This window comes from Chiloscyllium plagiosum, unplaced genomic scaffold (genome assembly GCF_037043375.1).
Source record: "Chiloscyllium plagiosum isolate Xiang-an unplaced genomic scaffold, Cpla_swu_hap1 HiC_scaffold_50, whole genome shotgun sequence".
NCBI classification, from domain to species: domain Eukaryota; kingdom Metazoa; phylum Chordata; class Chondrichthyes; order Orectolobiformes; family Hemiscylliidae; genus Chiloscyllium; species Chiloscyllium plagiosum.
Window position 1 is genome coordinate 57052371 of NW_028270188.1, and position 12097 is coordinate 57064467.

General features: G+C 58.5%; 1 protein-coding gene across 4 annotated transcripts in view; it reads right to left on the bottom strand.

Annotated features, from left to right (window-relative positions):
* Positions 1-12097, bottom strand: part of gatad2b (GATA zinc finger domain containing 2B) — an 87131-nt gene that overhangs the window by 14963 nt on the left and 60071 nt on the right. For 3 of the 4 annotated variants that reach the window (XM_087985073.1, XM_087985074.1, XM_087985071.1), the window contains exon 6: positions 3451-3772. In XM_087985073.1, the coding sequence (XP_087841199.1) occupies positions 3451-3772 (322 nt within the window). The remainder of the gene's footprint in view (positions 1-3450; positions 3773-12097) is intronic. The other variant, XM_087985072.1, reaches the window with a different exon arrangement.

A 12097-nucleotide genomic window follows, 5' to 3' on the forward strand; every position in this document is an offset into this window, starting at 1 on the left:
CCTAACCTGCACATCCCTGGGCACTACGGGACAATTTAGCATGGCCAATCCACCATAACCTGCACATCCCTGGGCACTACGGGACAATTTAGCATGGCTAACCTACCCTAACCTGCACACATCCCTGGGTACTACGGGACAATTTAGCATGGCCAATCCACTCTAACCTGCACATCCCTGGGCACTACGGCACAATTTAGTATGACCAATCCACCCTAACCTGCACATCCCTGGGCACTACGGGACAATTTAGCCTGGCCAATCTACCCTAACCTGCACACATCCCTGGGTACTACGGGACAATTTAGCATGGCCAATCCACCCTAACCTGCACACATCCCTGGGTACTACGGGACAATTTAGCATGGCCAATCCATCCTAACCTGCACATCCCTGGGCACTATGGGACAATTTAGCATGGCCAATCCACCATAACCTGCACATCCCTGGGCACTACGGGACAATTTAGCATGGCCAATCCACCCTAACCTGCACATCCCTGGGTACTACGGGACAATTTTGCATGGCCAATCCACCCTAACCTGCACACCCCTGGGTACTACGGGACAATTTAGCATGGCCAATCCACCCTAACCTGCACACCCCTGGGTACTACGGGACAATTTAGCATGGCCGATCCACCCTAACCTGCACATCCCTGGATACTACGGGACAATTTAGCACGGCCAATCCACCCTAACCTGCACATCCCTGGGTATTACGGAACAATTTAGCATGGCCAATCCACCCTAACCTGCACATTCCTGGATACTACGGGACAATTTAGCATGGCCAATCCACCCTAACCTGCACAACCCTGGACACTACGGGACAATTTAGCATGGCCAATCCACCCTAACCTGCACATCCCTGGACACTAGGGGACAATTTAGCATGGCCAATCCACCCTAACCTGCACATCCCTGGACACTATGGGACAATTTAGCATGGCCAATCCACCCTAACCTGCACATCCCTGGACACTATGGGACAATTTAGCATGGCCAATCCACCCTAACCTGCACAACCCTGGACACTACGGGACAATTTAGCATGGCCAATCCACCCTAACCTGTACATCCCTGGACACGAGGGGACAATTTAGCATGGCCAATCCACCCTAACCTGCACAACCCTGGACACTACGGGACAATTTAGCATGGCCAATCCACCCTAACCTGCACAACCCTGGACACTACGGGACAATTTAGCATGGCCAATCCACCCTAACCTGCACATCCCTGGACACTAGGGGACAATTTAGCATGGCCAATCCACCCTAACCTGCACAACCCTGGGCACCACGGGACAATTTAGCATGGCCAATCCACCCTAACCTGCACAACCCTGGACACTAGGGGACAATTTAGCATGGCCAATCCACCCTAACCTGCACTACCCTGGACACTAGGGGACAATTTAGCATGGCCAATCCACCCTAACCTGCACAACCCTGGACACTACGGGACAATTTAGCATGGCCAATCCACCCTAACCTGCACAACCCTGGACACTACGGGACAATTTAGCATGGCCAATTCACCCTAACCTGCACATCCCTGGACACTAGGGGACAATTTAGCATGGCCAATCCACCCTAACCTGCACAACCCTGGGCACCATGGGACAATTTAGCATGGCCAATCCACCCTAACCTGCACATCCCTGGACACTAGGGGACAATTTAGCATGGCGAATCCACCCTAACCTGCACAACCCTGGGCACCACGGGACAATTTAGCATGGCCAATCCACCCTAACCTGCACAACCCTGGACACTAGGGGACAATTTAGCATGGCCAATCCACCCTAACCTGCACAACCCTGGACACTAGGGGACAATTTAGCATGGCCAATCCACCCTAACCTGCACAACCCTGGACACTAGGGGACAATTTAGCATGGCCAATCCACCCTAACCTGCACAACCCTGGACACTAGGGGACAATTTAGCATGGCCAATCCACCCTAACCTGCACAACCCTGGACACTAGGGGACAATTTAGCGTGGCCAACCCACCTTAACCTAATGTTAGATTAAGTGACAGTGTAGAGGGAGCCCCCTAGTGTTTGATAAGGGGACAATGTTGAGGCAGCTTTACTCTGTATCTAACCCCGTGCTGTCCCTGTCCCTGGGATGGGGGAGACAGTGTAGAGGGAGCTTTACTCTGTATCTAACCCCGTGCTGTCCCTGTCCCTGGGATGGGGGAGACAGTGTAGAGGGAGCTTTACTCTGTATCTAACCCCGTGCTGTCCCTGTCCCTGGGATGGGGGAGACAGTGTTGAGGCAGCTTTACTCTGTATCTAACCCCGTGCTGTCCCTGTCCCTGGGATGGGGGAGACAGTGTAGAGGCAGCTTTACTCTGTATCTAACCCCGTGCTGTCTCTGTAACCTGCACATCTTTGGACTGTGGGTGGAAACCCACGCAGACATGGGGAGAATGTGCAAACTCCACACAGACAGTCGCCTGAGGCTGGAATCGAACCTGGATCCCGGGAACTGTGAAACTGCGTTGCTAACCACTGAGCCACTATGATCCTTTATGAATCTTGGTAGATCAGGTGCAATTCCGGGCCCCTGCACATGAGGAAGCCCTCGGAAAGGGGGGCATGTCCCCACAGCATTAACCAAAGCCTCTTGATTAACCAGACCATGACGTTACCACAATCCCCCTTGTACACAGTTTACTTTATGAAAGACTTGACAAAATCCTTGATGACGATAACAGGTTAGAAGCAGGAGGTGGCCATTCGGCCCCTCGAGTCTCCTCAGTACGATCGTGGCTGATCTGGTTTTAACCTGAACTCTACAATCCTGCATAATTCTTCATCCCCTGGGTCATCGCCAGGAATCTATCGCCATCTGCCTTCAAAATTGTGAAAGATTCAGCATTCATTGCTTTTGAAGAAGGGAATTCCAAACACTCAGAAACCCTCTGAAAGAGAAAACATTTCCTCATCTCGGCTTTACAGAGACACCTCTTATTTTTGTGATTCTTGGGAGTTCAGGATTTTCCCACGAGATGCATAATCCTGTCCACATCCACCCTCCCTCAGGAACCTGGGCGTTTCAATACCGTCAACTCAAAACTCCAGCGGATGCAAGACTAGCCCGCCCAATCTTTTCTCAAAAGGCAATCCATTCGTAGAGGGTTTTAGTTTGGTCAACCTTCCAATGCATTAAGATCCTTCTGTAAGGACTAAGGCCGTTCCTGTACAACACCCCTGTATGACTACAACTCCTTATCTGCATTCAATTCCCCTCGCGATAAACCCTAACATCCTACTGGCTTTCCCGATTACTGCTGTGCCAGGAGGCAAGCCTTGTGTGATGCATGCACCCGGACACCCAGATGTCCTTGCATCATGAGTGACCTGACGGACGGGGGGCTGAACTGGCAAGACGCTTGCGCATCGGGGGGGGCTGCAGCGGAGGGGCTTTCTGCTCACCTTGGCTCTCGATGACGCTCTGCACCACCTCCTCCAGGCCCAGCATGTAGATGAACTCGTTGTTGGCGGCGCTGGGCAGGAAGTTGAGCATTGGCGGCGAGGGCTTGGGCGGTGGGATCTCCAGCAGGGTCTTCTCGAGCTGCTTGCGCAGGGCCAGCTTGGCAGCAGCCTGGCTACTGGCCGGGTCACTCAGGCCGCCGGGGCTGGACAGCGCTGGGCTGGCGCCCCCTGCTGTCGTCAGGCTCGACTGCACGTGGGGCTGGACGTTCATGTAGATGGTGGACGGGGTGGTCCGAGGCGATGGGATGGACGAGCCTGTCTGCTGGAGGGGGAAAGAGAGAGAGACACAGGGGGAGAGACATTTATCGAGAGAGAGAGAGAGAGGGAGATGGGGGTTGCGAATGTAGACAGACAGATGTAAGGTGGGGGATGTGAGAGAGAGAGATAGAGGGAGAGAGGGGACAGAGAGAGAGGGATATATAATATATATAAAACATATATATATGTATAGTGAGCGAGAGAGAGAAAAGGATGGAGAGACACAGATGGCAGGGTGAACAGGCAGAGAGAGGGGGAGAGAGGAAGGGGAAGGGGTAGGGAGAGAGACAGAGGAGGGAGAGACAGAGGGGAAGAGACAGAGTGAGGGAGAAAGAGAGATATAGAGAGGGAGATATAGAGAGAGAGAGAGAGAGAGGGAGTGAGTGAGCAAAGGGACAGAGAGAGAGAGAGAGACAGAGAGACCATTAGCAGAGGCAGCCCCCTGATGGGACGGTTAGAAATCTGAACAGGATGAGGCCACACAGCACCTCAAGCCTGTACTGCTCTGCACAGAGTCTTGAGCCCAGAGAGCTCACTCTCCAAGTGAAGAAATATTACATCGCTTCAGTCCAAAAAGGCTGATACCCACACCACTCCCCCCCCCCCCACCGTTCGACATTCTCTCGTTGTAGACAAGACAGAGACAGCACTGCCACATTGACCTGCTCCAAACTTTATACTTCTGAATCAAATCACTCTCGCACACGTCTGAATTCAAGGGATGAACAGCCCATTTGTTTCAATACACCCCATGACCATATAATCAGAGAGACTGTAGAGATGCTGTTCTGCACTTCATCTCCGAGTTACAGCTCGTACACACAGCCATTGGGTTCATCAGTGAGAGCACCCTCACTGAGCTACAGCGTTAGTCACTAAATACAGCGGAGAATCAGCTGAGATAGAGGGTCTTAGCTTGAGACTCATGCCAAAGACCTGCCCCCAATCGGGTCTCAGTGACAAGCACTCAGGGAGTGCCAGGCTGTCAGAGGGGTCAGGGCTGGGGGAGGGCCACACTGTCAGAGGGTCAGTGCTGAGGGAGGGCCACACTGTCAGAGGGTCAGGGCTGAGGGAGGGCCACACTGTCAGAGGGTCAGGGCTCAGGGAGTGCCACACTGTCAGAGGGTCAGCGCTGAGGGAGGACCACACTGTCAGAGGGTCAGGGCTCAGGGAGTGCCACACTGTCAGAGGGTCAGCGCTGAAGGAGTGCCACACTGTCAGAGGGTCAGGGCTGAGGGAGGGCCACACTGTCAAAGGATCAGTGCTGAAGGAGTGCCACACTGTTGGAGGGTCAGGAATGAGGGAGCGCCACACTGTCAGAGAGTCAGTGCTGAGGGAGGGCTACACTGTCGGAGGGTCAGGGATGAGGGAGCACCGCACTGTCAGTGGGTCAGGGCTGAGGGAGGGCCATACTGTCGGACGGTCAGGGCTGAGGGAGGGCCACACTGTCGGACAGTCAGTGCTGAGGAAGCACTGCACTGTCAGAGGGTCAGTGCTGAGGGAGTGGCACACTGTCAGAGGGTCAGTGCTAAGGGAGTGCCACTCTGTCCGAGGGTCAGTGCTGAGGGAGGGCCACACTGTCAGAGGGTCAGGGCTGAGGGAGGGCCACACTGTCGGACGGTCAGGGCTGAGGGAGGGCCACACTGTCGGACAGTCAGTGCTGAGGAAGCACTGCACTGTCAGAGGGTCAGTGCTGAGGGAGGGCCACACTGTCAGAGGGTCAGGGCTGATGCAGTGCCACACTGTCAGAGGGTCAGTGCTGAGAGAGTGCCACACTGTCAGAGGGTCAGGGTTGAGGGGGGACCACACTGTCAGAGGGTCAGGGTTGAGGTGGGACCACACTGTCAGAGGGTCAGCGCTGAGGGAGCACTGCACTGTCAGAGGGTCAGTGCTGAGGGATGGCCACACTGTCAGAGGGTCAGGGCTGATGCAGTGCCACACTGTCAGAGGGTCAGGGCTGAGGGAGCACTGCACTGTCAGAGGGTCAGTGCTGAGGGAGGGCCACACTGTCAGAGGGTCAGGGCTGATGCAGTGCCACTCTGTCAGAGGGTCAGGGCTGAGGGAGCACCACACTATCAGAGGGTCAGGGCTGAGGCAGTGCCACTCTGTCAGAGGGTCAGGGCTGAGGGAGCACCACACTGTCAGAGGGTCAGGGCTGATGCAGTGCCACTCTGTCAGAGGGTCAGGGCTGAGGGAGGGCCACACTATCAGAGGGTCAGTGCTGAGGGAGCACCCCGCTGTCCGAGGGTCAGTGCTGAGGGAGGGCCACTCTGTCAGAGGGTCAATGCTGAGGGAGTGCCACTCTGTCAGAGGGTCAGTGCTGAGGGAGGGCCACACTGTCAGAAGGAGCACTGTACTGTCAGAGGGTCAGCGCTGAAGGAGGGCCACACTGTCAGAGGGTCAGGGCTGATGCAGTGCCACTCTGTCAGAGGGTCAGGGCTGAGGGAGGGCCACACTGTCAGAGGGTCAGGGCTGAGGGAGCACTGCACTGTCAGAAGGAGCACTGTACTGTCAGAGGGTCAGCGCTGAGGGAGGGCCACACTGTCAGAGGGTCAGCGCTGAGGGAGTGCCACTCTGTCAGAGGGTCAGGGCTGAGGGAGTGCCACACTGTCAGAGGGTCAGGGCTGGGGGAGTTCCACACTGTCAGAGGGTCATGGCTGGGGGAGTGCAACACTGTCAGAGGGTTAGTGCTGAGGGAGCACTGCACTGTCAGAGGGTCAGTGCTGAGGGAGCACTGCACTGTCAGAGCGTCAGTGCTGAGGGAGTTCCACACTGTCAGAGGGTCAGGGCTGGGGGAGTTCCACACTGTCAGAGGGTCAGGGCTGGGGGAGTGCCACACTGTCAGAGGGTTAGTGCTGAGGGAGCACTGCACTGTCAGAGGGTCAGTGCTGAGGGAGCACTGCACTGTCAGAGGGTCAGTGCTGAGGGAGTGCCACACTGTCAGAGGATCAGGGCTGAGCGAGGGCCACACTGTCGGAGGGTCAGTGCTGAGGGAGCAAGCACTGTCGGAGGGTCAGTGCTGAGGGAGCACTTCACTGTCAGAGAGACAGTGCTGAGGGAGGCCCACATTGTCAGAGGGTCAGGAATGAGGGCGGCTGCACTGTCAGAGGGTCAGGGCTGAGGGAGCGGCACACTGTCAGAGGGTCAGCGCTGAACGAGGGCCACACTGTCAGAGGGTCAGGGCTGAGGGAGGGCCACGCTGTCAGAGGGTCAGGGCTGAGGGAATGCCAGTCTGTCAGAGGGTCAGTGCTGAGGGAGCACCACACTATCAGAGGGTCAGGGCTGAGGCAGTGCCCCTCTGTCAGAGGGTCAGTGCTGAGGGAGGGCCACACTGTCAGAGGATCAGTGCTGAGGGAGCACTGCACTGTCAGAAGGAGCACTGCACTGTCAGAGGGTCAGCGCTGAGGGAGGGCCACACTGTCAGAGGGTCAGCGCTGAACGAGGGCCACACTGTCAGAGGGTCAGGGCTGAGGGAGTGCCACTCTGTCAGAGGGTCAGGGCTGAGGGAGGGCCACACTATCAGAGGGTCAGTGCTGAGGGAGCACCCCGCTGTCCAAGGGTCAGTGCTGAGGGAGGGCCACTCTGTCAGAGGGTCAATGCTGAGGGAGTGCCACTCTGTCAGAGGGTCAGTGCTGAGGGAGTGCCACACTGTCAGAGGGTCAGCGCTGAAGGAGTGCCACACTGTCAGAGGGTCAGGGCTGAGGGAGGGCCACACTGTCAAAGGATCAGTGCTGAAGGAATGCCACACTGTCGGAGGGTCAGGAATGAGGGAGCGCCACACTGTCAGAGAGTCAGTGCTGAGGGAGGGCTACACTGTCGGAGGGTCAGTGCTGAGGGAGCACTGCACTGTCAGAGGGTCAGTGCTGAGGGAGTGGCACACTGTCAGAGGGTCAGTGCTAAGGGAGTGCCACTCTGTCCGAGGGTCAGTGCTGAGGGAGGGCCACACTGTCAGAGGGTCAGGGCTGATGCAGTGCCACACTGTCAGAGGGTCAGTGCTGAGAGAGTGCCACACTGTCAGAGGGTCAGGGTTGAGGGGGGACCACACTGTCAGAGGGTCAGGGTTGAGGGGGGACCACACTGTCAGAGGGTCAGCGCTGAGGGAGCACTGCACTGTCAGAGGGTCAGTGCTGAGGGATGGCCACACTGTCAGAGGGTCAGGGCTGATGCAGTGCCACACTGTCAAAGGGTCAGGGCTGAGGGAGCACTGCACTGTCAGAGGGTCAGTGCTGAGGGAGGACCACACTGTCAGAGGGTCAGGGCTGAGGGAGCACTGCACTGTCAGAGGGTCAGTGCTGAGGGATGGCCACACTGTCAGAGGGTCAGGGCTGATGCAGTGCCACACTGTCAGAGGGTCAGGGCTGAGGGAGCACTGCACTGTCAGAGGGTCAGTGCTGAGGGAGGGCCACACTATCAGAGGGTCAGTGCTGAGGGAGCACCCCGCTGTCCGAGGGTCAGTGCTGAGGGAGGGCCACTCTGTCAGAGGGTCAATGCTGAGGGAGTGCCACTCTGTCAGAGGGTCAGTGCTGAGGGAGGGCCACACTGTCAGAAGGAGCACTGTACTGTTAGAGGGTCAGTGCTGAGGGAGGGCCACACTGTCAGAGGTCAGTGGTGAGGGAGGGCCACGCTGTCAGAGGGTCAGGACTGAGGGAGGGCCACACTGTCAGAGGGTCAGGGCTGAGGGAGCGGCACACTGTCAGAGGGTCATGCTGAGGGAGGGCCACACTGTCAGAGGTCAGTGGTGAGGGAGGGCCACACTGTCAGAGGGTCAGTGCTGAGGGAGCGGCACACTGTCAGAGGGTCAGGGCTGAGGGAGTGTCACATTGGCAGAGGGTCAGTGCTGAGGGAGCGGCACACTGTCAGAGGGTCAGCGCTGAGGGAGGGCCACACTGTCAGAGGGTCAGTGCTGAGGGAGTGGGCGCTGTCAGAGGGTCAGCGCTGAGGGAGTGTCACACTGTCAGAGGGTCAGGGCTGATGCAGTGCCACTCTGTCAGAGGGTCAGGGCTGAGGGAATGCCAGTCTGTCAGAGGGTCAGGGCTGAGGGAGCACCACACTATCAGAGGGTCAGGGCTGAGGCAGTGCCCCTCTGTCAGAGGGTCAGTGCTGAGGGAGGGCCACACTGTCAGAGGATCAGTGCTGAGGGAGCACTGCACTGTCAGAAGGAGCACTGTACTGTCAGAGGGTCAGCGCTGAGGGAGGGCCACACTGTCAGAGGGTCAGCGCTGAACAAGGGCCACACTGTCAGAGGGTCAGGGCTGAGGGAGTGCCACTCTGTCAGAGGGTCAGGGCTGAGGGAGGGCCACACTATCAGAGGGTTAGTGCTGAGGGAGCACCCCGCTGTCCGAGGGTCAGTGCTGAGGGAGGGCCACTCTGTCAGAGGGTCAATGCTGAGGGAGTGCCACTCTGTCAGAGGGTCAGTGCTGAGGGAGGGCCACACTGTCAGAGGGTCAGGGCTGGGGGAGTTCCACACTGTCAGAGGGTCAGGGCTGGGGGAGTGCAACACTGTCAGAGGGTTAGTGCTGAGGGAGCACTGCACTGTCAGAGGATCAGCGCTGAGCGAGGGCCACACTGTCGGAGGGTCAGTGCTGAGGGAGCAAGCACTGTCGGAGGGTCAGTGCTGAGGGAGCACTTCACTGTCAGAGAGACAGTGCTGAGGGAGGCCCACATTGTCAGAGGGTCAGGAATGAGGGCGGCTGCACTGTCAGAGGGTCAGGGCTGAGGGAGCGGCACACTATCAGAGGGTCAGCGCTGAACGAGGGCCACACTGTCAGAGGGTCAGGGCTGAGGGAGTGCCACTCTGTCAGAGGGTCAGGGCTGAGGGAGGGCAACACTATCAGAGGGTCAGTGCTGAGGGAGCACCCCGCTGTCCGAGGGTCAGTGCTGAGGGAGGGCCACTCTGTTAGAGGGTCAATGCTGAGGGAGTGCCACTCTGTCAGAGGGTCAGTGCTGAGGGAGTGCCACACTGTCAGAGGGTCAGGGCTGGGGGAGTTCCACACTGTCAGAGGGTCAGGGCTGGGGGAGTGCCACACTGTCAGAGGGTTAGTGCTGAGGGAGCACTGCACTGTCAGAGGGTCAGTGCTGAGGGAGCACTGCACTGTCAGAGGGTCAGTGCTGAGGGAGCAAGCACTGTCGGAGGGTCAGTGCTGAGGGAGCACTTCACTGTCAGAGAGACAGTGCTGAGGGAGGCCCCATTGTCAGAGGGTCAGGAATGAGGGAGCACCACAATCTCAGAGAGTCAGCGCTGAGTGAGGGCCATACTGTCAGAGGATCAGTGCTGAGGGCGGCTGCACTGTCAGAGGGTCAGGGCTGAGGGAGCGACACACTGTCAGAGGGTCAGTGCTGAGGGAGGGCCACACTGTCAGAGGGTCAGGGCTGGGGGAGGGCCACGCTGTCAGAGGGTCAGTGCTGAGGGAGGGCCACACTGTCAGAGGTCAGTGGTGAGGGAGGGCCACGCTGTCAGAGGGTCAGGACTGAGGGAGGGCCACACTGTCAGAGGGTCAGGGCTGAGGGAGCGGCACACTGTCAGAGGGTCATGCTGAGGGAGGGCCACACTGTCAGAGGTCAGTGGTGAGGGAGGGCCACACTGCCATGGGGTCAGGGCTGAGGGAGGGCCACACTGTCAGAGGGTCAGGGCTGAGGGAGGGCCACACTGTCAGAGGGTCAGGGCTGAGGGAGTGTCACATTGGCAGAGGGTCAGTGCTGAGGGAGCGGCACACTGTCAGAGGGTCAGTGCTGAGGGAGCGCCACACTGTCGGAGGGTCAGTGCTGAGGGAGCACCGCACAGTCAAAGGGTCAGGGCTGAGGGAGTGCCACTGTGTCCGAGGGTAGGGCTGAGGGAGCGTCACACTGTCAGAGGGTCTGGGCTGAGGGAGTGCCACCATGTCTGAAGGTCAGCGCTGAGGGAGCACTGCACTGTCAGTTGGTCAGTGCTGAGGGAGGGCCACACTGTCAGAGGTCAGTGGTGAAGGAGGGCCACACTGTCAGATGGTCAGGACTGAGGGAGGGCCACACTGGCAGAGGGTCAGTGCTGAGGGAGCACTGCACTGTCAGAGGGTCAGTGCTGAGGGAGGGCCACACTGTCAGAGGGTCAGCGCTGAGGGAGTGCCACCATGTCTGAAGGTCAGTGCTGAGGGAGTGCCACTCTTGTCAGAAGGGCAGTGCTGAGGGAGGGCCACACTGTCAGAGGGCAGTGCTGAGGGAGCACTGCACTGTCAGAGGGTCAGCGCTGAGGGAGGGCCACACTGTCAGAGGGTCAGTGCTGAGGGAGCGGGCGCTGTCGGAGGGTCAGTGCTTAGGAAGCAGACACTGTTGGAGGGTCAGTTCTGAGGTAACGGACACTATCGGACGGTCAGTGCTGAGGGAGCGGGTGCTGTCGGAGGGTCAGTGCTGAGGGAGCGGGCGCTGTCGGAGGGTCAGTGCTGAGGGAGCACTGCACTGTCAGAGGGTCAGTGCTGAGGGAGGTCCACTCTGTCAGAGGGTCAGTGCTGAGGGAGCGGCACACTGTCAGAGGGTCAGTGCTGAGGGAGGGCCACACTGTCAGAGGTCAGTGGTGAGGGAGGGCCACGCTGTCAGAGGGTCAGGACTGAGGGAGGGCCACACTGGCAGAGGGTCAGTGCTGAGGGAGCACTGCACTGTCAGAGGGTCAGTGCTGAGGGAGGGCCACTCTGTCAGAGGGTCAGTGCTGAGGGAGCACTGCACAGTCAGAGGGTCAGTGCTGAGGGAGCGGCACACTGTCAGAGGGTCAGTGCTGAGGGAGGGCCACACTGTCAGAGGGTCAGCGCTGAGGGAGGGCCACACTGTCAGAGGGTCAGTGCTAAGGGAGGGCCACTGTGTCCGAGGGTCAGGGCTGAGGGTGCGTCACACTGTCAGAGGGTCAGCACTGAGGGAGTGCCACCATGTCTGAAGTCAGTGCTGAGGGAGTGCCACTCTTGTCAGAGGGCAGTGCTGAGCGAGCACTGCACTGTCAGAGTGTCAGCGCTGAGGGAGGGCCACACTGTCAGAGGGTCAGTGCTGAGGGAGCGGGCGCTGTCGGAGGGTCAGTGCTTAGGAAGCAGACACTGTTGGAGGGTCAGTTCTGAGGTAACGGACACTATCGGACGGTCAGTGCTGAGGGAGCGGGTGCTGTCGGAGGGTCAGTGCTGAGGGAGCGGGCGCTGTCGGAGGGTCAGTGCTGAGGGAGCACTGCACTGTCAGAGGGTCAGTGCTGAGGGAGGTCCACTCTGTCAGAGGGTCAGTGCTGAGGGAGCACTGCACTGTCAGAGGGTCAGGGCTGAGGGAGGGCCACACTGTCAGAGGGTCAGCGCTGAGGGAGCACTGCACTGTCAGAGGGTCA